The following is a 25,182-nucleotide window of genomic DNA, read 5'->3' on the forward strand; positions in this document are numbered from 1 at the left end:
GAATGAAAACCCCTTTCATGAAATCTCATAGTTTACTCAACAGTACAGTTTCTCTCCTTCTCCAAATCTCTTAATCACTTTAATTACCCCGAATCCTCCCGCCCCCCTCTTGGTCTTCGCATTTTCTATTACTATCCATTCAGAATTTTGTTTTTCCCTTCCTTGCCAGCGGGGCCAAGACTCATCCCTATCTCACCGTGGAGCAGATGACCGAGTTCATCAACAGCAAACAGCGAGACCCTCGTCTGAACGAGATCCTTTACCCGCCGCTCAAACCGGAACAAGTCCAACTGCTGGTGGACAAATACGAGCCCAGCGCTTCGCTGGCGCAGAAAGGTCAGTGGCTCCCGACGTCTGCCGGGAAAAAAACGCCGACGGCGAACTTCTTACTTGGATTCTGAGTTCAGCATTTAGAAACCGAGAAGTTTGAAATGTTGAATATTTTATTCATAAGGCAAGTATGATGAGAGATTCAAATGGAGGAGGGGAACAATTGAAATTGGGACAATTTAAGAGTGTAGAATTGGAAGAAAATGAAAAAAAAAAATTTTTTTTTTTTTTTTTTTTACCAAGCCAGGGGTTTGTTATCGTCATCCGACTACAAATGGAATATTTGGTCAAAAAAAAAAAGGGATGACGCTGAATAATTCATCAGCAGCCGAGTTAGGTCAGCGCAGTGAATCCAGAAGTCCCCGCTCTGGTTGTATTTAAGGAAAAAAATAGAAAAGAAAACGGACAATATCACATGCCGGATGTCAAGCGTCAAGGTCAGGAGTGTGTCAGGCCGAGTTGTATCAGCGCTGGAAGGATATTGCACGCGTTGGGTGATTCACTCAGCGCTTCTGTTCAAATATAATATACTGTACGTCTTCCACCGCCAGAGATGAGTCGTGCTTTAAAAATCCCTCAATTGGAAATTGTTTAGCAGCAGCAGCGACACATACGAGGACAGAACAGTGACGAGCTAGCCAAAAATACAAGTAAAAATATAAGAAATAAAATGAATCTGCTTGGAAGTGTAAATGTAATGTTTTTCCAGTCGTCTCGCTCAGACATTTTTAATGCAATAATTAGCATTTTAGCAAACGGTCGTGATAATCAGGGAGTCGATGCACTGTGAGCTGATGCGTCGTCTTTCGGAAGAATCTGGGCTTTTTAAAAATGGCTTCCGTGGCCAAGAAACATTTAAGCGGGGGGAGGAGGATGTTTGATGTTTCCTGACGGGTCTGCGGTCGAATACCCGTCCGTTTTCTCTCTCTCTGCGGCGAGCGGAGGAGGAGGAGGAGGAGGAGGAGGAGGAGGAGGAGGAGGCCAGTCAGTTCTTCCTTTCAGTGTGTTGTGGTCAGCCCTTGTCATGCTTGTGGATCCACCGCAGACGGCAAAGCACGAGCAGAGAACAGACTGAAAACCAAGTTCACGCAACGGGAATTCAATCCCCGGTGGCCGTTGGATTTCCCAACATGCTTGACTGTACATGTATGACGCATTCGTCATATTAGACTGCATGTCCTATGCAGCTTGCATACTGGATTAGGAAAAAAAAAAAAAAAAAAAAAAAAAAATATATATATATATATATATATATATATATATATATATATATATATATATATGCTCGATTTGATTATATATATTTAAATTTTCATTTTTCATATATATATATATAATTTTTTATGGATATATTTTTGTGTATACTGGATTTGGAAAAAAAAAAAATATATATATATACTGGATTTGATTATATATATTTAATTATATATATATATATTTTTTTTTTATGGATATATTTTTGTGTATACTGGATTTGAAAAAAAAATGTATATATATATAAAAAAAATATATATATACACACACACTGGATTTGATTATATATATTTAATTTTTTTTATTTTTCATGTATATATGTAATTTTTATGCATATATTTTTGTGTATACTGGATTAGAAAGAAAATAAATAAATAATTAAAAAATTGTATATATATATATATAGGATTTGCTTATGTATATTTATATGTTTTATTTTTCATGTGTATATATATATTTTTTTTTTCCTAATTTTTTATTATATATAACAACAATAAGAAATATTATATATAACAATTTTATTATTATATATATTTATATATATTTTTTTATTTTTTTTTCAAATCCAGTATATTTTTTCCAGAGTTCAGGCCCCAATTTTTTTTACACTATGAACGCTTAAACAACGATGGGGGTAATTTATGGATTTTTTTTGTGGGGGGCTATACGAGCTTCATGCCACCAAAATATTTAGCCTCGTCACAAAAGACCAACGACATTAGCGTGAAATTCTGAGGCTGTTCAGTTGTGACACTGAAGAAGACAACTTTAGTGGTTTTAGGCAGAAGGGGAAGACGAAGATAGCGATCAGACGTAGTAGGACAAAGATGGGATAGAAAATGAAGGATGGATGGAATTTTCCTTGTGTTATTTATTATTAATCTTTTTCATCAGCTGTGAGACAGGCACTTTTCAAAAACATATAATTTCCAGTACATCGTTGTAGATGCTACCGTATAATTAATAATTAATGTAAAGTAAAAGAAATATATATTTCAGTGTAATATCTTTTCCTGGACGCCTGTGGCTTTTCAACAAGTGCAGCCTATATATGTACACATATACATTTATTTAGTTATTTTTCTTATACTCAGGTTAAATTCAATTTTTTTGTAAGAATTTGAGGATAATTGATCTTTTTTTTTATAATTTTGAGGATATTTATCCATTTTTTTTTTGTCAAATTTCATTTTGATCAAAATGGTTTTTAAGTGTCATCACCGTTATGGTGAATAATTTCACCGTCCTTTCTTGAAATGAGTTCGGAAAGTGGCCGATCCGTGCCGTCATCGGGCGACAAGCGGGTTTTTCGCCCTGGGTTTGCCTTTCCATCGCAGCGTCATATAAAGAGACAAGCCATTATTCTTCAATAAATCTACCGCATGTTTTTGGTTGTTGGAGGAAACCAATGTGGAAAACGCGCGACACACAAAACGCTGAAGCTTTTTTCCCGCTGAACTTGAAAACGAGATAAAAAGTCTGTCATAAGAAAGGACAGTTAGACGGTGTTCACTGACTATAAAATTGGTATCGTGAGACGTCGATTTGAAGCTTCCTTCCGTGGAAATTATTTGAGTAATTTGGAAAGTCCATCCAAAGCCTGCGACCGCTCTGCCGGAGGAGCCCGTTCTCTAAATTATCCCGATCGCATTTTATTAACCACCGCACTTCAAATAAATTGACCTCATCTTTTACTTTTCATAAAGGACTAAAAATACAAACGACGAAAGCCCGATTGAGTTCACGAATCAAACTACGATGGCACCGCCGTGCCCTTCTCTGTCCCAGTGACAGATTTCCCCACTGAAGTATTTATCTAGCCCGAGGAAGTGCCGCCATCTGCTCTGCAGAAGAAGTCCAGGGCTCGGCATGCTACCTTTGCACACACTCACACACACATTTGTTCCCCTCTCAAGGACACCCAGACATGCATATCTATATATATATATATATTTATATATATATATCTGTCCACACTGGACAGCTGCTTCTGGAAACCAATTTCTGGATGTGTATGTACTACGTGCAGGGATGCATCTTGAAGGTAAATAATTTAGGCGCCTTGTTTTGCTATCCTAAAATAGCCTTTGAAAACGAGCGGGAGGCGGTTAATTTATCGCTTGCTCGATCATTTTATATCCCCTGTCTCAGTTTCCACGTGAATGATGTAAAAATCATTTCTTCTCCGTTCACGTGCGCGGTACCTTTTTGAAGGGACATGAATGAAAGCGAAACAAGACATTAATCTTCTCATAGCAGCCCGTTGGAATATCTTAGCATGTGCATCTCCAGCGACTTCCCCTCAGATTCCTTCATTCAACGTCCACCCTCGTCTCTGAGGCTGACATTAAAACCTGAATACATTTACGCCGCCGCTTGCGCTCACCTGCAGAATCCTTTTTTTTTTTTTAGAAACCAACATAAAGCCTTTAAAAGTCTTATTCTTTCATTCACGACCGTTACTTTTCGCTCGGTCCTGGAAATGAACACCTGCGGGTCGACTCGGGCGCTCGTCTCCGAATCCCGTCCGTGTCGACGCCTTATTTTTCCTCATTGAGCCAAAACGGTCTAGATCAGTGTTTCCCAACCTTTTTTTTGAGCCACGGCACATATTTTACATGAGAAAAATCACACGGCACATCACCAAATAAATATGTCAAAAACATTTTTTAACAAATTAGAATGAAACCGTCGTCTCAATTTACTTAGTGTGAAATCTAATATATCTAATATCTGTAGATTTGTCATGTTGCAATGCAAATTTCCCACTGATGTGCAAGTTTTCCAGAACACTTTTTTCAATGTTTGAAGACATGTCATCAATATGTTTGGAAATGGTATTATTGGAGAGAATTCTGGCTATTTCTTTATCAACGCCAGAGCCGAGCATTTCTTCTGCAATGATTTTGCCGGCAGGTAGTACAGTGATCCTTTGCTAAACGTGGTTTACTTTACACGGTTTCGCTACTTCATGGATTTGCATGGTGCGTTGTGTTCTGCAATCCGATTGGCTAAAAAGTCACTCTGCCTCTTCTCTACCTGTGCGTCAATAACGTTGCGGTTTAATATGTACACGTACGTAAAACAGCTTGCCAAATTTACATTACGTACGTGCAAATTCTCTTGCAATTACGAGTTTCTGTAAAACCCGAAACGCTCTGGACTGACAAAAGGGCCCAAAAGGCAGCGGAAGATGCTATCTATCGCAGATAAAGTTAAACTTCTGGACATGCTAAGGGAAGCTAAAAGCTATGCGGCTGTAGGTCGGCATTACGGAATGAATGAATCTTCCGTTCGTTCCGTAAAGAAGGAAGAAAAAAACATAAGGACGACAGCAGCAATGTATAACAGAGTATTTAATTGTATAATAATTGTAAAAAAAAAAGGTTTCTACTTCACAAATTTTGCCTATTACGGGTTCTTTTTGGAACGTATCCCCCGCGAAAAACAAGGGTATTAATGTTTTGCTACGGTGTGTGGCTGTTTGGATTTAGAGACGAATTCAGCAACTTTATAGCAAACTTTCACTGCTTTCTCACTCGTCTTGGTAGTTTTCAACAACGCTGCCTGTTTGTTTACGCAGATACAAGTGCCGTAATTTCCGGACGATAAGCCGCGACTTTTTTCACGTAAACAACGATGCGGCTAATATATGGACTTTGGGTGAGGGACGCTAAACGTTTATCCTCGTCAGATCGGACCGATGAAATAACCGGGAAATTCTGAGTCCGCTCAACTCCGTCACAGAAGACTTTGACGGTTTTAGTGCGCAGGAGGAAGGCCGAGATAGCGATCGGCTAGCCCAGACCTGGGCACTTTAGGGCCCGCGGGCCACATCCGGCCCGCCAAACAATTTTCTTTGAATATTTTTAACAAATATTTTCATCAATGATAAATTCAGGAACTCCCTATATTTTTCCTTTTGTTTGATTTTGCATGGATGATTGCATTCAAAATAATGTCAGTGCATTTATGTGCTCATTAATGATTGAAATAAAATGCCGAAAAATGTAAATATTTAAATTACAGTTTTTATATTGTTCAATTTACATGATATAGAAGTTAAATATAAAATGTGGCCCGCTTGCCAAAATAATCGCCCACCCCTGGCCTAGCCGGTGCGGCTTATATTGAGGTGCGCTCAATAGTCTGGAAATTATGGTACTTTTTATTTTAAAAATGTATCACACAAAGCGTCACTAATCACTCTGATACACAGATAAGATAAGATAAGATAAGATAAGATAAGATAAGATAAGATAAGATAAGATAAGATAAGATAAGATAAGATAAGAACAACTTTATTTATCCCGAAGGAAATTGTTGTGCCAGAGTTTCAAGCATAAACATAACAATAATAGATAATAGTAGGAAGGAGGGAGAATAAGAAATACAATAAAATATAAGTTGTCAAGTGTAACGCTATCAAGTGTTTTAAGGTCTTAAGTACAAAGATTTGAAGATTCCCTGCGGCTGAGGGAAGAGGAATTAAAAAGTCTGATAGCCTCAGGTAGGAAAGACCTCCTGTGGCGTTCAGTGGAGCTTCTTGGTCGTATCAATCTACGACTGAAATGCACAGATGCAGGTTAATTCACTTCGAATAAGACACATTATTCGCGTCGGATAAATAATTTTCGGACCAATCGGGTGAAAGTGGGCGTTTTTCCACGGCACACCTGATGATCCCTCACGGCACGGAACAGCGTTCGGGAAACACTGGTCTAGAGAAGCGGTGGAACGTTGGCGCAGGAGTGCGATCGGGGGGTCAGAGCTGCTCCCGATGCGGGGCGGCCTCTGGAATCCAGCGGGGAAAACGATGCAGAGAGCTCAGATGTCACAGACAGCAGACGGCGTTAATTAGTCCAGCGACTCTGCAGAGGGCGGCGCCGCATTAATTAGCATAAAGTGGCCGGAGGGACCTGGTGCACCCGTTGAGCCTGCATCACTTAGCACGTTTAGCATAGCTTCGAATGAATCTGTGTGTGTGTGTGTGTGTGTGTGTGTGTGTGTGTGTGGAGGAGGCTGAGAGTGTTTTTTGAATTTTCGCTTTGAGCCCCGGTTATAAGTCCCAACAAATGGACCCGGTGCAGGTGCGGCTCTGAAGGCGATAGTAATGTTATGGTAATTTGCATGGTAATTTTGAAGATCGTGTTTTTCATTTCTTTCTTATCACGTATTTATTCAGCGGTATTTGTTTTCTCCACACGTCCGGGGCACACACGCGATGACGGCAAAAAAAAAAAAAAAAATTAAATAAAAAATGCAAAGCTTAATTTGACCGACCTCCTCGAACGAATCGAACGGGGAAACAAGAATTTCAAGTGCTGTTATCTCGGAAAAGTATATAACTTGGGGAGTGCCCGTGGAAGCTAGTGGAGCTTAAATAACAGAAAATGCTGTTTATATGAAGCTCCTTGTGAAAACAGATTTATCTTTTAATCCACTGTTTAATAAGTGACGGCTCCACCTCCTGTGAAATATGTCAGAAACACTGCAGAATTGGCTGTAAGGATTAGATACAGAGGCAAAGACACGTAGGAACCGTCCTGCTGTATTAAACTATTTATGTTATATCATTGTGACTTTTTGGAGTAAATAGTCATGGCATGTCGACAAAAAATAAAATAAAACAACACGACCGCTCACACTGAAAGAATCGGCGGGGGATCTTCTGAGAGGGAATCCTCCGATACCGCCGAAGGGTCGGACTTTCACGGATGGATTATTTGTTAGGACAGGCTGCACATATAATTAGACTATTTTGTTTTTTCGTCATCCTGATTGTAAATGCTTCAGTTTCTTCCTGGAGTTGAAATAGATGCCGTAGGTCAACTTTAAACAGCCTTTTCCCACGGAAAAGAAAACACCGGGAGCCAAAAATCAAACCTTTGACATTTAAAATGAAGATAAAATTTGTTTACCTTCGTGCTATATATCAAGAAAATAACTATAGTTTGTTGCATTCATGAAATAAATAACCTGAAAGAGATGACATTTTTATTTATGGATGCAATGAAAAAAAGACACGCTGGGTTGGAGGTAAGCTTTCATAGAAAATATTCAATGTTTAGTTGAGTCTTTCTTTTATTTAGGGAATAAAAAGTAAAATTCCCTCTGCTTATGTGTGCCGAGGCGTGCGGTCAACTGTCAACCCGAATGAAAAAACAACTATTTCACAATACGATGTAATCTAAACACATTTGCAAAATAATAGCCAATTTACTTGTGTTCATTTTAACCTGCTTCATGTGTTATTTGCTCATTGGCGTCAGATTTTTTTTTTTTTTTTTTTCCCAGTGTTACACGATCTGCGTAATTTCCAAACTCAGTGACCAAACTCAAATAATTAAATCAAATAAATTAGTTTTTTTGTTTTTCCGGAGCGCCGGTGAACCGCTGCGCAGGGATGAAAGAGCCGGGTTACCGACCCCTGCGGAAGGTCAATTGAAGACTAAATCTAATTTGTCCTGGGGTGACAACGAGCGCAGTGCACGGTTGAACGTGTGCACGTGTGGCCTCGTGACTGATGGGCGACCGGTCCGGGACGCAGCCCGCCTTTCGTGCACGTAACGATGAACGAACGGGGAAAAAAAGGGAACAGATTTGTGACTGGGTTGTTTGGTCGCCTGCGGTTCGACACATGCACCGCGGCGTTAAGCCGGCCGCTGCCACGGCGACCAGAATACAGCAGGTTTATCACAGTCCACGTGTCTTCTCAGGCCGACCCTGTCTGTGTTAATGATTGCACCGAGTGTGTGTGTGTGTGTGTGTGTGCAGGAGCAAAATTTGTAAGCATGGCTTTGAATGAGTTCACGTGTTAAAAACAATGCTTATAATTCATCTCTCAACGTTTCGTAATTTATGGACAAAAGACCTTGTTCATATGACATAACGCCTGTCCTCTGAGATACGAAAAGCAGGGCTGGTTTGACAAAAAAAAGAAGGTTTAAGAGGTATTAAGATAAGATAAGGTAAGAACAACTTTATTTATCCAGAAGGAAATTATTGTGCCAGAGTTTCAAGTAAAACATAACAATAATAGATAATAGTAGGAAGGAGGGAGGATAAGAAATACCATAAAATAAGTGTCAAAGTTAAGGCTAACAAGTGTTTTAAGGTCTTAATTATTACTATATCTATATATTACTATATATTACTATAAGGTCTTTTATTATTATTATATATTTAATTATTTTTTTAATATATTATTTATATATACATTTTTATTTATATATTTTTTATTTATATATTATTATTATATATTGTTATATATTTTATGATGATGATGTTGATTATTATTATTATTATTATTATCATTATTATTATTATTATTATTATTATTATGCAGAGCTGCTGAAAGAAACCATAGAAATACAACATATGGATAAGAATGTCGTTGCATGACTGATTTGAACGGAAACCAATGGATCTGACATCCTTGATTGGTAAGAATGATCAGGTCAACACCTGCCGTAATCAATTTTTGATCAATTTCCCCTCCGCTGTGAATTCTGCGACGGGATTTCTTGTGTTAACAGGCTAGTAGGAGTTTCATTTCTCTGTCGGCCTGCTGCAGGAAAACAAACCGAGCAGAAGGAGAACCAAAGTGGTGTCATTATCCCAGATACTACCATGTTAAATTACAACGTTGCGCAGTGCTAAATTAAAATAAAAACCCGCTGACTTAACTCGAGGGTTTGGAAGTTGTTTTTTTCCGAACCGTTTGTAAAAGCACCATCGTCATTATGTTTTTTTTTTTTTCTGTCTGCTCTTTTTTTTTTTTTTTTTTTTTTTGCGCTTGCAGGTCAAATCTCAGTGGAAGGTTTCGCCCGCTACCTGAACGGAGAGGAGAACAGCATCATTCCGCCGGAGAAGCTGGACCAGAGCGAAGACATGACCTTTCCGCTTTCCCATTATTTCATCAACTCTTCACACAACACGTACCTCACAGGTACGCCCGTAAATTACACACCCGCCGCCTTTTTCCGAGCCTCGTCCTCGGCCGACGGGCCGAATCGATCGTCCGACGTTACGACTTTTCAACCGTTTGAGCGAAAACCAAAAAAACACTGTGGCGAGATGGCGGAGGAGAGACGCCGCTGCATACCTCGCTCTGTTTCTGCATTTCCGACGAAGGGCTCATCCAATCACGTCATACCGCGAGACTCATTGATATTCATGAGCTAAATATTTCTTTAGAGCGGTAGTCACAGTAACTGGCTGGCGGCCGTGCACGAGCTCGGCAGGCACAATACGGAGACCATTTTCTTCTCAATGGATATTAGAATTCATCTATTCAAATCTATTCTCGGGGCGGGGAGGGACCGCCGAGCGTTGAATCTTTCAAGTGGATCAAATTTCTCCTGTGAAGGAAAAAAAATTGAATTTTTATCACAGGCCTGTGTCATATCATGTGAAATGAACAAATGACAAAAAAAACAAAAAAAAAAAAACAAAAGGCAGGTTTTTTTTGGGATTCCTCGCTCATTTCCTCGCCGTTTTTGCTTATTCTCGTCGTGACGCAGACACACAGCTCAATATGAAAGATGAACACGACACGGTTGTATCGTATTCGGCGATAAGTTTGATAAATGTACGGGAAATGGACGGGAGAAATGCTCGGAATACGCGACGTGACGTGGGAACGCAGCTCAAATTCTGACAGTTTCCACCCGCTTTGCAAGAAAACGTCCCGCTAATGTGAGGAGATAATTGCTTTGCTAATGCTGACTGGGTGATAAGATTTCCCTCCATCAGATAAAAATAGCTGTATTATCTTTCCCCGCATTCTAGCATATAATGCAGTTAGCGAATACTTTAAAGTTGGCCGGGCGTGTTTGCAGGGGATCAGTGCGTCGGGTTTAAAGTAAGTCGCCAGAAAATTAATTTAAGCCCGTTTGATTTTTTTTTTTTTTTTTTGTTTTATATTACAGACGGATTTAAGTACAGGTAGGTTGAATATCTGTGAAAAAAAAAAAAAAAATCAAGAAGAAGTGAAAGCAAAATGATACCCGCCTTCGAGCTTTTCCATTCGGCGCGTCTTCATTTCGTCATCGTTTCATCATTAACCGAGTTTCCGTCTTAGTTCCCCCATTTTTTTTCACCTGTTTTTACTTCACTCTTTTCGCTCGCTCATATTCCCCTCTTTTTTTTTTCTTTTTTACGAATCTCTGGCGCGATCGTCCTTTATTTTGCTCGCAAATGTTTTCGTTTGTTTAGCTTAGCGAGTCAACCCCGGGTTTTACGCACGGCTCCATGAAACACAATTAGATTAGAAACGAACACGCAGGAAATCTGAGAAACTGAGAAATCTAAAAAGACCGAAGGCCGACACTCATGTGTGTGTGTGTGTTTTTTGTGTGTGTGTGTTTCCTTGTGTTCCTTGCAGCCGGACAGCTGGCGGGCAACTCTTCGGTGGAGATGTACAAGCAGGTTCTCCTGTCTGGTTGCCGCTGCATCGAACTGGATTGCTGGAAGGGTCGCACAACAGAGGAGGAGCCGGTCATCACGCACGGCTTCACCATGACAACCGAAATCTCCTTTAAGGTACGGGTGGCTTTTTTGTCACTTTGAAAATATGCTATTTGTAAAATTGGCAAAACGAACAGCTTTTTGGGGAAAGGGACGATTTCCATGAATCCCTGGACCACCTCCAAAACTGCATGTGTTGAGTCCCTTTCTGACATCAGGTTTATGTTTTAGTTTAAATCAGGGGCGTCAAACGTACGGCCCGCGGGCTCGTACCGGCCCGCCAAGGGGTCCATTCCGGCCCGTGGAAAAAATCTACAAAAAAATACAAAAAAAATCATGAACTCCTCAGAACGTTCAGCAGACGGCAGCAATGCGGCTTCCGGGTTTGGAAATAACATTTTTACTTCTTGTTAGAAATGTACCCGCTTTTCCGTCGGCCCCGACACCCTCATCGGTAAGACATCGTTGTCAAAACAGAGGAATTAGGACATGCAGTGAAGGCGTTTTCCAAAAGAGATTCGTATTTGTCGGTTGAGGTTAATAAGAATACTGTGCGCTCGGTGTAGATGCAGCAAGTTTGGTGAAAAAATACAACAAAATGCACAGAGAAGTGAGAAGACACAACTGAGGCATAGCGTCGTTGATATTGCACTTCCTTTTCTTCATGAATCTTGTTCATCGTGTATTTTAAGGAACAATTCTTAACAGCTAAAGATTTTTTATCATTTACCTGTTCTCCTTTACGTTAAAACAAAGGAAAAATTTGGACTTTGTGTTACTTCTAGGTCAAAGGTCGGCAACCCTCTGTTGCAGCTCCCTGTGGCTTTTGAAAATAAACAACAAGTATTTGATTAAAATGTGCTTTATTTTAGTTTGTTCATTTTGAATGGAATTTAAAATGGCAATCTCATATCATCTAAATCAAATTTATTTAAATGTTTGTCGCTGCACAGCACATAGAAATGACAGTATTTTTGGTTTGCTGCTGGTGGATGATTTTTTTCATTAATGAAAAAAAAAGACTGAAATAGACAATGAATATTCTGCCAAAAATGTCACCTTCAACCTAAAGTCTTTTTTTCTGAGTTCAAAATTTTCTGTTGCATGCAAAAATATAATTTAGTTTTCTCTGCAGTTGTTCATTGATTTTAAAAACATGCAACACATATTTTGTTTATCCATAGCATGTAGGCAAAAAAAAACCCAAAACATTATATACTGTGTTTATTCATTTTAAATTTAAATTAAAAAAAAATGGCTGTGTGGCTTTCTGTGTTTTCTTTATCGTTGGGAAAATGGATCCAAACGGCTCTTTGAATGGTAAAGGTTGCCGACCCTTGTTCTAGCTACTTATGCTAAACACATAAACACATTTTGGTGTGTTATGGTGGGATGTGATATGTCATATATTTTGGGAAGCATTCGAGAAAGAGTGTATTTATGCTATCAAAAATTTGTTGTATTTGATGTACACAAGATTTCCAGCTGCAGGAGTCAGGAAGTGACCCTAATCCTGCAATGAGGTGATTGTAGAACTTCATTCCATCACACACACACACACACACACACACACACACACACACACCGTTTCCCCTCGTCTTATCTCAGGTGAGGAAATCACAAAATTCTTTTCTAAGGACGACTATCAGCCGATACTTTTTCCCATCTCCGTTTGCCGAGCCCCCTTTTTTTTCTGTAACCCTTTGTCCCGGGAGCTCGCAAAAACCAAAACGCCGCCTCACCTTCCACACGGTGAAGTTAAGTGTGGCAAAAATCACTTGAAGGAAGACGGGAAAAAAAGATGTGCGATAGGATTGCACCTTGTTACGGACATAGACTGGAGAGAGAAGCGAAAGAAGTCAAAGTACGAGGAGGGAGTTGGCCTTCAGAACTGCTTTTCTAATTGGCCTTGTGCACAATCGCGGCCTTTACGGGCATTTCGGCGTCAAATTTCGAGTGAATTTTTAGGGTCTGCTGTAAAATAATTTTCCTCGCGGTGACATTTTCTCGGTAGTAGAGACAGGATTAAACAAGTACGCCGTTATGCGGCGGAAAGGTAAAAGTTTGGACAGTGTAATGGCTTCTTTAAACTTTAAGAGACTTGAAGTCGGAGTGTGGATGGAGGGGAAGTTAATGGGCTTTTTCTAATATGCCCGATGGGCTGTTATTTTTGAGAGCGACATTAACCGCGGGACAATATTTCCCGCTTCGATTTCCTCCGGATTCAGGTGCTGCCTCAAGTTCCAACCACAGGTTAGATGGATGGATTTCTAATTCTAAATGATCCTTGATACAACCACCGCATCCCCATTATCTCCGGATATCGCGGAAGTTAAAACCAGCTTCCATTTGGCGGGTTTTTACTTCTATCGGATGACATTTCATTGGTTTGACAGAGTGGACGGTTAACGGGGTGAAGTGTTTAGCGGGGCGCCGAATCCGAGCCGTGTCCGTCCGACGGGGCAAGACGACACTTGGAGAAAGAGGCATTTCGACCGAGCGAGCAGAAAATTAGAAACGTATTGACGTGAGGAGGGCGAGAACAGCAAGAGACGGGTTTTCGGGAAGTGTAGATTCGGGGACCGGATTGATTGATGGTGAAATTTGGAGCTGCTCAGACTAAGAGAAGAAGTAGAACAAGCCTAATGGCTTCGGTCTGACAGTGAAACGAATAAAGAGAAAGCGGAAGAGGGCTGCAGATGGAGAAGGTTGAATTACAGACAAAGATTATTATTGGAGGAGATGGAGCAAATGGAAATGAAGGCATTAGCTGAAGCGACACCGTTGTTAATGACAATGTAATTGACTTACAATAATCAGAGGCTGAAAAATCCCATATCAGATGTTGACCTGTCTTCCACCGATTTGAAAAGCGGCGCAGGGAAAAGAAAAAAAAAAAAGGGGACGGCTCTCGTTTCTGTAAACACATTCGTGATCGAATTTGCAGGACGTGAGTGATTTCCATGATTCCCTTCGCCGGAAGACGACGCTCGGTCGCGGTGACGACGCACCGGAATTATTTGTTCGGAATTATTCCAGTTCCGTCCCTGACGGGATCCTTTCGGTGCTCCGTCCGAAAAAACTCGGGATCTGCGTTTTGATTTTGAGATGATGAGAGATGAGAACAACTTTATTAATCCCGAAGGAAAGTGTTGTGCCAGAGTTTCAAGTAAAAATATAACAGTAATAGATAATAGTGGAAAGGAGGAAGAATAAGAAATATAATGAAATATAAATTGTCTTAGCTGTTAGCAGTAACTACAAAGATTGAAGATTCCCCGCGGCTGAGGGAAGAGGAATTAAAAAGTTAAATTAAATTAAATTAAATTAAATTAAAATTAAATTAAAATTGAATAAAATAATATAAAATTAAATTGAGTTAAATTAAATTTTTGTCGTCTGATTAATTTGTTGTTTATTTCCTTCTGGACGGCAGCGTTGCTTTAACGTTGAGCTTCAAATTTGAATGCGGGTCGCGGTAACCGATAGCAACCGGTTCGTTCGCAGCTCTTTTGACGACGGATGTTTGCGTTTTAAAGTTTCATCTGCACTTTGAATGATTTCTCAACGTTCGAACGGTATTGTTTCCATTTCCATCTTAAAGGACTTATCTGTCTGACTTATTCATGAGGGTTAGTGAACATATCGCTGTTATTAAATAAATCCATTTTGATGATTTACGGTGCTCCTGATTGTTATAAACCATCGAACGGTATCAACAGCATCTGAACCAGCTCCGACATCGACCGATTTATAGACAGAAAAAAATATCTGTATCAGAACAAGCTCTGCGCAAACGCAGGAGACGACGAGGGCCGTTCATTTGAAGACGGCAAAGTCCGGAGAAGACAGATGGGTCGAGAGAGGAGGCAAAGATTCAAGAGATTCAAAGCGTTTATTGTCACAAGTACAGCGTAGAAACGATTTTCCCTGCACAGTAAACTTCCTACTTTGCTGTCGAGTAGTAAGAAGGATCCCTGGGATCAGCAGTGCCCCCTACCATGAGGCACCGTCACTGCGTGCCTCACTTAGTGTCTCTTCTCAGTCGTTTTATGATTGCTCAGCAAAGGAAAAGCGATAAAGTTGTCGATGAAAAACATTAGACACTTCAGCTTAACTATGGAAATTTAGTTCATATACTAAGTGTATTTTTTTAATAGTGACATCCACAGAGACCGCTATCTCAGTCCATAGCAGAGTAGTAAGAAGGAGTGTCCCCTATCACGAGGCACCGTCACTGCGTGCCTCACTTACGGTCTCTTCGCAGTCGTTTTATGACTGCTCAGCAAAGGAAACACGATAAAGTTGGTGACAAAAAAACATTAGACACATCAGCTAAACGATGGAAATTTAGTTCATATATTAAGTGTTTTTTTTTTTAATAGTGACACCCACAGAGACAGCTATCTCAGTGCATAGCATACTAGCACAGTTAGCAGAATCATCATCGTGCAATCCATGGTGGGCTCAGCTGGCTGCTGTGTCACCGCACGTCTCTTCTTCATATTTGAACGGTAAATTGATATTTTTGGCAAAAAAAAAAAAAAAAACACCAAAAATGGCAAAGTTAAGTGGAAAATAGCTTTATAGTACAAATCACTGAATAAATAGAACCATTTGATTTATTTTTTCATTTTACATTTTTTTCTTTCCACGATGACAGGTGAGGCCCGGCCTCCCCTGCCTCTGGAGCTGGTCGAAGAGCGGAAACATTGTTATAAATATTATTATAGATATGAATGTGAACATTGCGATGGAACATTGAGTAGCATACAGTGCAAAAAAAGCCACCTTTGTCAAAACAGAAAAACAACTGAACAGAGGAAAGGCCTCAGACACAACCTTTCACAAACGTGTCACGTCATCAATACCAAGATGGTCCAGGACCTTCTGCACCTTCCAAACCAGGAAAGAACCATGTGATCCAACAGGCTCCGCTCCTTTGTTTAGCTTTACCTTTTCAATCCAGGTAAATCCCAAGAAGTTGTACCTTTGTGCCCGACCAACGACGCCCCCGTTAGCATAACAACCACTTTAGGACTAGTTTTTGACGGTAACTATTACATAAGAAGCCACCATAACCTAGACCCGCAAAAAAACCCTGGCGGTTATTTTGGGAAACAAGAGAAGAAATTCAAGTCCATGACAAGAAGATTTCGGCAAGAATCTGTATCGGAACCAGTTCCAAATGTCAAATACTGGTCAAATAGTAGAATGTCACAAAATGAAGTGAATGAAACTTTTCCGTCATTTAAATGTTTCCCTTCTGTTGGTTTTCAGGAGGTGATTGAGGCGATCTCAGAATGTGCCTTCAAGACCTCACCCTTCCCCGTCATCCTGTCGTTTGAGAACCACGTGGACTCGTAAGTCACCGGACCATTTCCGGTCCACATCGTCGATCCTCCTTCTTTATCGACACCATCGTCAATATTTTTCGCACCAACTGTGTAAACATTTACCAATCTTTGAGGAGGTAATTGTAATTGATTGCCCCGGCTATTAATAGCTCCAAAAGGCATTAAAGGGCTAACATACATATTCAGTATATTGACTTTTTGCTGAGAAATTGCGATTGTGTGTGTGTGTGTGTGTGTGTGTGTGTGTGTGTGTGTCTGCTGACTCCCAGACCAAAGCAGCAAGCCAAGATGGCAGAATACTGCCGGTCAATATTTGGAGAGGCATTACTGACAGAACCTCTGGAGAAATACCCTGTGAGTACATAAGAAGCTGAGAAACACACATGCGCATCTGCTCGCAAACACACACACACACACACACACACACACACACATGGATGATCATGCAGGCATGCTCCAAGTGTCTCTCTCTCTCACACACACACACACATTTGTGTCCAGCAGTGAGGGACTGAGCAGATACTCTCACACAGATGAGTGCACACCACCGCAGGGCTTCGGATTATTTTAAGAATTGAATTTATTTGTCAAAAAAATAAGGCCTTAGTTGACAGCTGGGGTTTTGTTTATGTAAAATAACATGAGGATTTTTGAACATTTTCACATAAATTCCCATTTTTAGTTATTTATTTATTTATTTTAATTTTCAGAATGTGCTTGGTATAATGTGTGATCAGAATCAATGAGAATCAGAATACTTTATTGATCCTCATGGGATAACAATAACAATTGCTTTTTGCTGAAAGCAGCTCCTGCTCACAAAGTAAAGTGGAGAAGAATCAAAATAGAATTCCATATTAAATTGGTGAATCATAAAAATAAAATAAAACACTGTAAAGATCAGAAGAAGTTAATAAAAATACATATAAAGGTATGTAAAAATAAATGTAACATATACACATGTGTAACATGTATACATAACATAATGTATATTTATAATGTATATGCATGTGTATTTACAAGTACATGTATGTATATGTGTATATATACATGTTTATTCACAAGTACATGTATATGATTACATGTACGTGTATAAATCAGGATTATAGCGCAGTTATCGTGTGTATTTTTTCATCGATCAAACAAAAATGTGCATGTGTTGCTTTCAGAATTTCTACTGAAAGTAGGATTTTTTTTTCCTTTGCTTTAAAATAAGTAACTTATTTCTGAAGAAAAGATGATTCTGATCACACATCATACTAACTGTGAGATCAGAATCAATCAGAATACTTCATTGATCCCCAAGGGGAATAATTGTTTTTTGTTGAAAATCAAAATAATCAAAATAGAGCTCTATATAAAAGTGACAAATAAAATTGTGAATAATAATTAGAAGATATAATAAAAATAACTTAAAAAGGGTAAGGATGAGAAGAAACAATAAAAATAAAATTAAAAACGTTAAAGATCAGAAGAAATAATACAAATATGTAAAAAAATAAATAAAAAGATATGTAAAAATATATATTACATGTGTAACATGTATATATGTTACATGACATAATGTGTAACATATACACACGTGTATTTACAAGTACATGTATATAATTACATGTAGTATGTATGTGCAGGATTTTTTATTTCTGGTTTAAAATAAGTAACTTATTTCTGAAGAAAAGATGATTCTGATCACACATCATACTAACTGTGAGATCAGAATCAATCAGAATACTTCATTGATCCCCAAAGGGAATAATTGTTTTTTGTTGAAAATCAAAATAATCAAAATAGAGCTCTATATAAAAGTGACAAATAAAATTGCAAATAATAATTAGGAGATATAATAAAAATAACTTGAAAACGGTAAGGATGAGAAGAAACAATAAAAATAAAATTAAAAACGTTAAAGATCAGAAGAAATAATAAAAATAAATAAAAAGATATGCAAAAATATATATTATATGTGTAACATGTATATATGTTACATAACATAATGTGTAACGTATATACATGTGTATTTCCAAGTACATGTATATAATTACATGTAGTCTTTATGTGCAGGATTTTTTAATTTTGGTTTAAAATAAGTAACTTATTTCTTAACAAGGCAAAAGAAAATGACCTGAGCATCTAAATGGCGTATAAACCTGCTGCTGTAGACTTTCCTTGTCAGGTTTGTTCTCCAATGCGAGTCAAGCCGCGCACGTTTCCTCCGCAGACGTCCCACGCACCGTCACGCACATACCTGTGGATTCTGACACGCCACGTCACACGGGTCCAAATTTCCCCGTTTCCTCCGGCGCTCATCGTCACGCTCGCCTCACCTCTCCATTATCGCGGTCGAGAACCGCAAACAAGAGCCGTGCCAGATTAAATGTTCTGGCAAAGTGTTTCTTACGCCGTAATCTAAACGTGGCTTTTCTTGGCAGCTTTTTATCTGTCTCTCCTCTGTTTCCATGGCGACCAGTCAAAAGCTGGCTTTGTCCCTTTGTGCCCCCCCCACCCTCCAAAAGGCGTCTTTGTGTGTAATGACGCAGGCACTTACGTGAGGCAAATGTAGACACTTGTCGCACATTCTCATATACCCCTCATGATGCTTTGTTCACACATGAAGAGCATCACACACACACACACAAACACACACACGCTTCTATACTAAAATGTACCACTTGCCGCCCTTCCTGTTATTCACTGGGGACGTCTTGTCACTGTTGGTATAACACTTTAGAGCAGCTAAAGTTCCCAGCAGTCAGACGCCGCATTATCTCGAGCACACAGGAGGCTTCTGCGACTCCGCTGCCTTCCACACACACACACACACACACACACACACACGGCCCCCGCAGAGAATTAGAACCCCCCTGACTGCATTTGACATTGAGGTATTGTCAGGGAGAAGGCGAAAGGAGGGATGACGCGAGGAGTCAGATACGGCGGGAGAAGTTAAAGAGGGAGGCGGCGAGAAAATAAAAAAAAAAAAAAAAAGCGACGTAGACGAATCAGATTTCTACCTCTGTGCGTGGAATAACCGGGAAAGGTGAGTGCAATGACAGCCACTCCCCTCTGGGCTCCGAGACAGCCGTGTATACAGCATATCGAACGGGATATCAGCGCTGTACAGCCCCGGGCCAGGGCGAGATAGGGTAATATAGCTAGATTGGTTCCAGCTGAGCCTTGGGTGAGGATAAAGAGGATTATAGTTCCTCCCGTATATCCACTCCACAAAACTCATTTGGGCTTGTACAGAAGAGCCCTTCTTTCTGCTCTTCCTTTTTCACCCGGCTCGGAACAGTGGGCCGTTTTCCTCAAAATTTGATCTTTTTTTTTTTTTTTAATTTTCCATCGGTTTTTATTGCTTTGTGCGTTCGTTATGCTGACGAATGCTTTTGTCGCCGAAGTGTTTTCATTAACCGCTATAAAATATGTTGTGAAATAGAGCTATTTTTTAATTTGTTCGCTCTCGTTAAAGCTCCGCATAAGCCGCGTAAGCGAGGCGGAAAGTACTCGCGCGCCGAGTGTAAGTGGGATGGGTAATAATGTGGGCAGAAATGAAAAATAAACCGCGAGAGCTAGCAGGCTAACCGTCTGCAAAATTAAGATGATAGACCTTTTAAGTGAAGCGACTGCAGCATCAGAGCGCTTTATGACTGAGCTTCTGCAGAACACGTCCTCTTTCGGTGTCCAAAAAAGTACATTCAGATCCGGCGTTTATAAATCCAGCTTGTCGTCAGTGCTTTTCGCCGCTTCATAGGTCAGAGTTCAACCGAAACTCATTCATCAAAAGCGGGAGTTTTATCGTGCGTTGAAAATAGCAAGGACCGTTTTCTTCATGTAGATAAGTATTCATGTGCGAAAATGAAAATGAAAATGAAAAAAAAAAAAAAAGATCTTCAATTCGATGTGTTTTAATCCGCAGGTTGATGGGGAAGGAAGGGAAAATAAAAAATAAAAAAAAATTGCTAAAATTAAAAAAAAAAAATAGATAAATGAACAAGACATTTCTTTTCAAATTAAATAAAATAAATAGTTGATAAAGATTAAATACTGTAACACAAGATAGAGCGAATACATCAAGTAAACAGTGTAATAAATAGTGTATGTTTGCATCATAGCAAGATAAAAGTGAAAACGACGGACTGCAAATTTATAAATATACATGCTATATTTTTAAGCCGTCTTTTTAGAATATCAAACAAGCTCAGTCTCTCAGATCTCTGCCATGTTGTTGAGAAAGTTGATTTTCTTTTGCCCATTATAATCAAATTCCCAGTAAACCGGCAGCAGGGGATGACTGCGCTTCATCAATCTCGCTGTTGTTTTTTTTTTTTTTTTGTTTTATTTTACAAAATCTATCTAAATGTACAATTTAAAATACTTGAAGATGAATTGTATTGAGATGACGTGGACTTAAAAGTGTTGTTAATAGTTCGAGCCGTAAAGTATCAATGTGACACTGACATCAGACCCTCTGCCACTTCAAGAAAGAAAGTCTTTATCCTCATTTTAAAGAATACGCAGCATCTGGCCTGGATTTCAAGCCCGCAGATACGGTTCGGAATTGCTTTTGAATCCAGGCGTTGCATTTACTGCCTTTACGGCGTCTAAAGATGCCCCATTTTTTTCTGCACTGTTGCAACTGTGAATTGAAATGAGGTTTGGGGGGTTTGAGGCAAAAAAAAAAAAAAAAAAAAAAAAAGTCACGGATTGTGTGACGGTTTGATTTTTGTGACGAGTCGGGTCATCGAAAGCCGGCGACGAAAATCAACGCATTTCAATATTTCCGTGGAAGGGTTAAACATAGCGTTCTGTGTTACTTCCCATCAAAAATATGAAAAATGCGTGGATGACGGCAGCACTGAAAGTAGGTTACCGCACAGAACGGCTTAACTTAAATTCAGCGAATCTTGCTCTTAAATGAAGTGAACGCGAGAAAGATTTGAAAAGGAAAGTGTCCAATGTGAACACCGTGTGTGTGTGTGTGTGTGTGTGTGTGTGCGGCAAAGAATTGCAGAATTTCTCTGTGATACATTATTAATATCTCTAAACACTGTGATCAAAAAGGAGTGTATCCCATAAATAAAACAGAAATCCCCCTACTTTAAACCAGTTCCCGTGAGAGCTTGTGTGCGTGTGTGTGTGTGTGTATGCGTGTGTGTGTGTGTGTTTGTGTTCCCTCCAGGACGTTGTTTTCGGTGTTGAAACTGTAAACTTTGGTGCCAACAGAGTTGCAAATGCTGGCCGTTATTAACAAGCAAAAGTTTAGCAGAATCCCAAAGAGACAAACATTAGTATTTGGTCGTTGTAATCGGTTAATTTAACTCAAATTTGTCATAATTTGTTTGAGGCAACCTGTGAATTGCCGGCTCCCACAGTAATATGCAAATTCATAATTCAAATACTGATTCATTGAATCAGTATTAAACAACTTGACTCTTTCTTTTCATCACTCACAATGTGAGATATAGACGCTTTAAAAACAGCCAGTAAAATAACTTTAAAAAAAAAGTATAAATAATGTATAAATAAAAAATAATCTATATTTTGGATGTTAAAAAAAAGTACAAAAATTATGGATCTCTCTTCTCCTATCCTTTGCAGTGTTTTTAGTTTGCTCTGTCACATTTTCTGATTAATTTTATTTTATTTAATCATTATTATCCCAGCTGTCACTGGGCGAGAGGCGGGTTCTGGTTCTGGTTCTTATCATTTTTTAAAATCTCATCTTTGTTGACTCTAAATGAGCTTGGATAATATAACACATGGCAGCCGTAAGAAAAACAAAAATAAAAAAAAAAAGATTCATGATTAGCCTTTTACTTATTAATGAGTTAATTGAAATGAAAAAGAAGATTAATTTCATTTCAAAGCTAGCGCAAGATTGAACAACAATCATATTACGACGGTTTTTGACAGTGTAATATAATTTCAATAATCCCCCCCAGATTAGCCCCTCTGCAAATCAGCATGGATTCGCGAGAGCCATTTTTGTCGTATAATTGATGCTTTTTCTGGGCAGTTTAGTTGATCTCTAATACCAGACATTTGTTTTTTTTATTGTATCGCTGTGATAATTGAATTGACTCAAACTGAGATTGTGTTACAATTAAATTATCGACATGTTTTCACAGCCGGACGATTGCATTGATCCTTATTTCATGATTATTAGTGTCGTCTCAGACTTTACCCCGTAATTGAATCAACAATGATTAATACCTTTCAGGGTTTTTGCAAAAAAACCCTAACCCTGTTTCGACAAAGATGGAAACAATCGGTCGATGTCGGAGCCGGGTTCAGATGCTGTAGATTTGGTTTATAACAATCAGGAGCACCATAAATCATCAAAATGCATTTATTTAATAACAGCGACGTGTGAATAAGTCAGACCGATAAGTGGTTTAAGATGGAAATGTTGGTCTCGTGCGAGAACGCCAACGTTGGAACGTTGAGAAATCAATGAAACTTTAAAACGCAAACATCAGTCGTCAAAAGAGCTGCGAATGAACCGGTTGCTATCGGTTACCGCGACCCACATTCAAATTTGAAGCTCGAAATCAGTTTCTGATGTGACTTCTGGAGTAGAAACAACGTCCGATTAACGGTTAATAGCGTCTCCAATCACGATTCTGCAGAACATTTTCACTAACGTTCGAGTTCTGACCTTCCCTCTCGATGGTTGGCCTCCTCCCAGCTGGAGTCCGGCGCGCCTCTTCCCAGCCCCATGGAACTGATGGGGAAAATTTTGGTGAAGAACAAGAAGAAACATCACAAAACGGACGGGAGCACGAAGAAGAAGCTGTCCGAGCAGGTTTCCAACACCTACAGCGATTCCTCCAGCGTGTGCGAGCCGTCCTCGCCGAGCGCAGGTACGCCGCCGCCGTTGACTTATGATGTGTCCGGTGTAAAATGCGTCCGGTGTCGGCGGCGTGACGGTCCAGACCGGCACCTCCGCGCCGGCCAAAAAGCGAATCAGTGGAACAAAACAGCGATATTGTTTATCATTCGTCATTTTCATGACCCTCTCCATCAGTCCGGGGTATTATTGGCTGTAGCATATGCTCGCTGTCAGGCATACACACCGCCAGTCACTGGGGCGTCTTAAACACTCAGCAGTGGCGTGTGTGTGTGTGTCTATCCTCCGTTGGAAGAGAACTGGCCGATGCTGCTCGCGCTTTACGATCTTTTTAATATTTCACAGCCGCATCACAATAAAATACGGTATAATGCAACTCGATCCCCTTCGGGAGTTTTGTTCGCTGCATTTCTGTGCGCCGCTTAATTAAACAAAGACTGATCAGCTGCGTGAAAACGCAGCAAAAACGCAACGGCACACACACACACACACACACACACACACACGCTTTTACCACAGGATGCTTCGAGTTGAAAGATGGGGTGAAGATAAGCAGGGAAACCTTGTTGCAAACCGCTAAGTTGCATCATGCGACTCCGAACTCCATTTTACGTGGATTCAGAATTGATTGCTATTTTTCGTAGCGTGGAAAATAAAGAGAAAATTTACGAATATTTAATGTTGTCTGAAAAGAAATGAAAAAAAAATGCATTTGTGAAAAGTGGAGAAATTTAATAAACCTGAAACCTTGATCCAAATGTTGAAATTATCTGAGGAATAATCATTGTCTGGATATGAAAATGATGAAAAAGCTGCAAATCTGATAAAACGTGACCTCACAGCTCGAGAAGCGGCCCGGGAGTGAAAATGTGCCGGAAAACGATCTTCGTAAAAAAAGATCCGCAACCAATCACAGGCCGGGATGATGTAAAACAGAAAAGCCCAATTTAAAATAGATGTTTTTTTTATTTTTTCGAATTAAAGTGAATGACTAAAAAGGACATGTCTCATAACTTTATACAGCATTTAAAGCGATATATCGCATCTCATCAATCATAAGAAGAAGTTTTATTTCTCCCTCTATGGGTCCAATTTCTGGGTACTTTTGTGCGTGCATGTGTATGTGTGTGTGTGTGTGTGTGTGTGTGAGTGTGTGTGCGTGCAGTTTATCATTCACCTGTAAATATCTGTTGCCGTTATCAATCACTATCACTTTGTTGGTTGCAAAGAAGCTACAGGCTTCGCTTTCATACTGTGCACACACACACACACACACACACACACACACACACACACTGCCCCCTGGCGGAAAAAATATAGAGCACTCGTCTCACAATGATATTAGATGAGTTTTGTTCAGGAAGAAGGAAAGACCAAAGCTATTTGTTCTCCTCAGCCATAATTTTGACTGATCTACTGTACCTTCTTTTTTGATAGGAGTATAATTACACTTTGCCACGAGTAAATCAAAACACACACTCCATCATTTCCAGCATGTGGCGGAGGCTAAGTACACTTTGGAGTTGGGAGTTAAAAGGGCTTCCAGCCACGTCGCGAACAAGCTCCGGAAACTCAATCCATCACAAGTTAGTGGAAGTGTCGTCGTAGCCAGACGGAAGGAAAACGGAGGCGCGGCGTCGTCGCCCGTCGGAGGGATTTTAGAAACAATTTCAACCTCCTGCTGTTTTGCGCTGTCACGCAGAAAACCACCGTGTTGCCATCGCATCATTTACCATTATGGTGCTACTTACTGACCTTTGCACCAAACTTTACAAAAACAAAAATAAAACCTGCTGCTGCCATCAAATATGTAATATATTTAATGTAACAGTGCAATTTACTGTTAATTTGCACTCCATTATTATTATTATTATCATTTTGTTCATTTCGTGTCACAGTGGGATTGTCGGATATTGACAA

At 39.6% G+C, this 25,182-nt stretch overlaps 1 protein-coding gene across 3 annotated transcripts in view; it reads left to right on the forward strand.

The window, feature by feature from the left end:
• The window catches only part of plcb1l (phospholipase C beta 1-like), a 189,453-nt gene that overhangs the window by 110,255 nt on the left and 54,016 nt on the right, over positions 1-25,182 (forward strand). For all 3 annotated transcript variants that reach the window (XR_015107685.1, XM_086166987.1, XM_086166988.1), the window contains exons 9-14: positions 170-336; positions 9,389-9,535; positions 10,973-11,130; positions 16,336-16,418; positions 16,682-16,766; positions 23,101-23,275. Coding sequence is in view for 2 of the 3 variants with exons in the window: in XM_086166987.1 (XP_086023113.1) it covers positions 170-336; positions 9,389-9,535; positions 10,973-11,130; positions 16,336-16,418; positions 16,682-16,766; positions 23,101-23,275 (815 nt within the window). In the remaining variant the exon portion in view is untranslated. The remainder of the gene's footprint in view (positions 1-169; positions 337-9,388; positions 9,536-10,972; positions 11,131-16,335; positions 16,419-16,681; positions 16,767-23,100; positions 23,276-25,182) is intronic.

The sequence above is a fragment of the Fistularia commersonii genome, chromosome 20 (genome assembly GCF_037954325.1).
Source record: "Fistularia commersonii isolate RoL2024-O1a breed Wild chromosome 20, RoL_Fcom_v1.0, whole genome shotgun sequence".
NCBI classification, from domain to species: domain Eukaryota; kingdom Metazoa; phylum Chordata; class Actinopteri; order Syngnathiformes; family Fistulariidae; genus Fistularia; species Fistularia commersonii.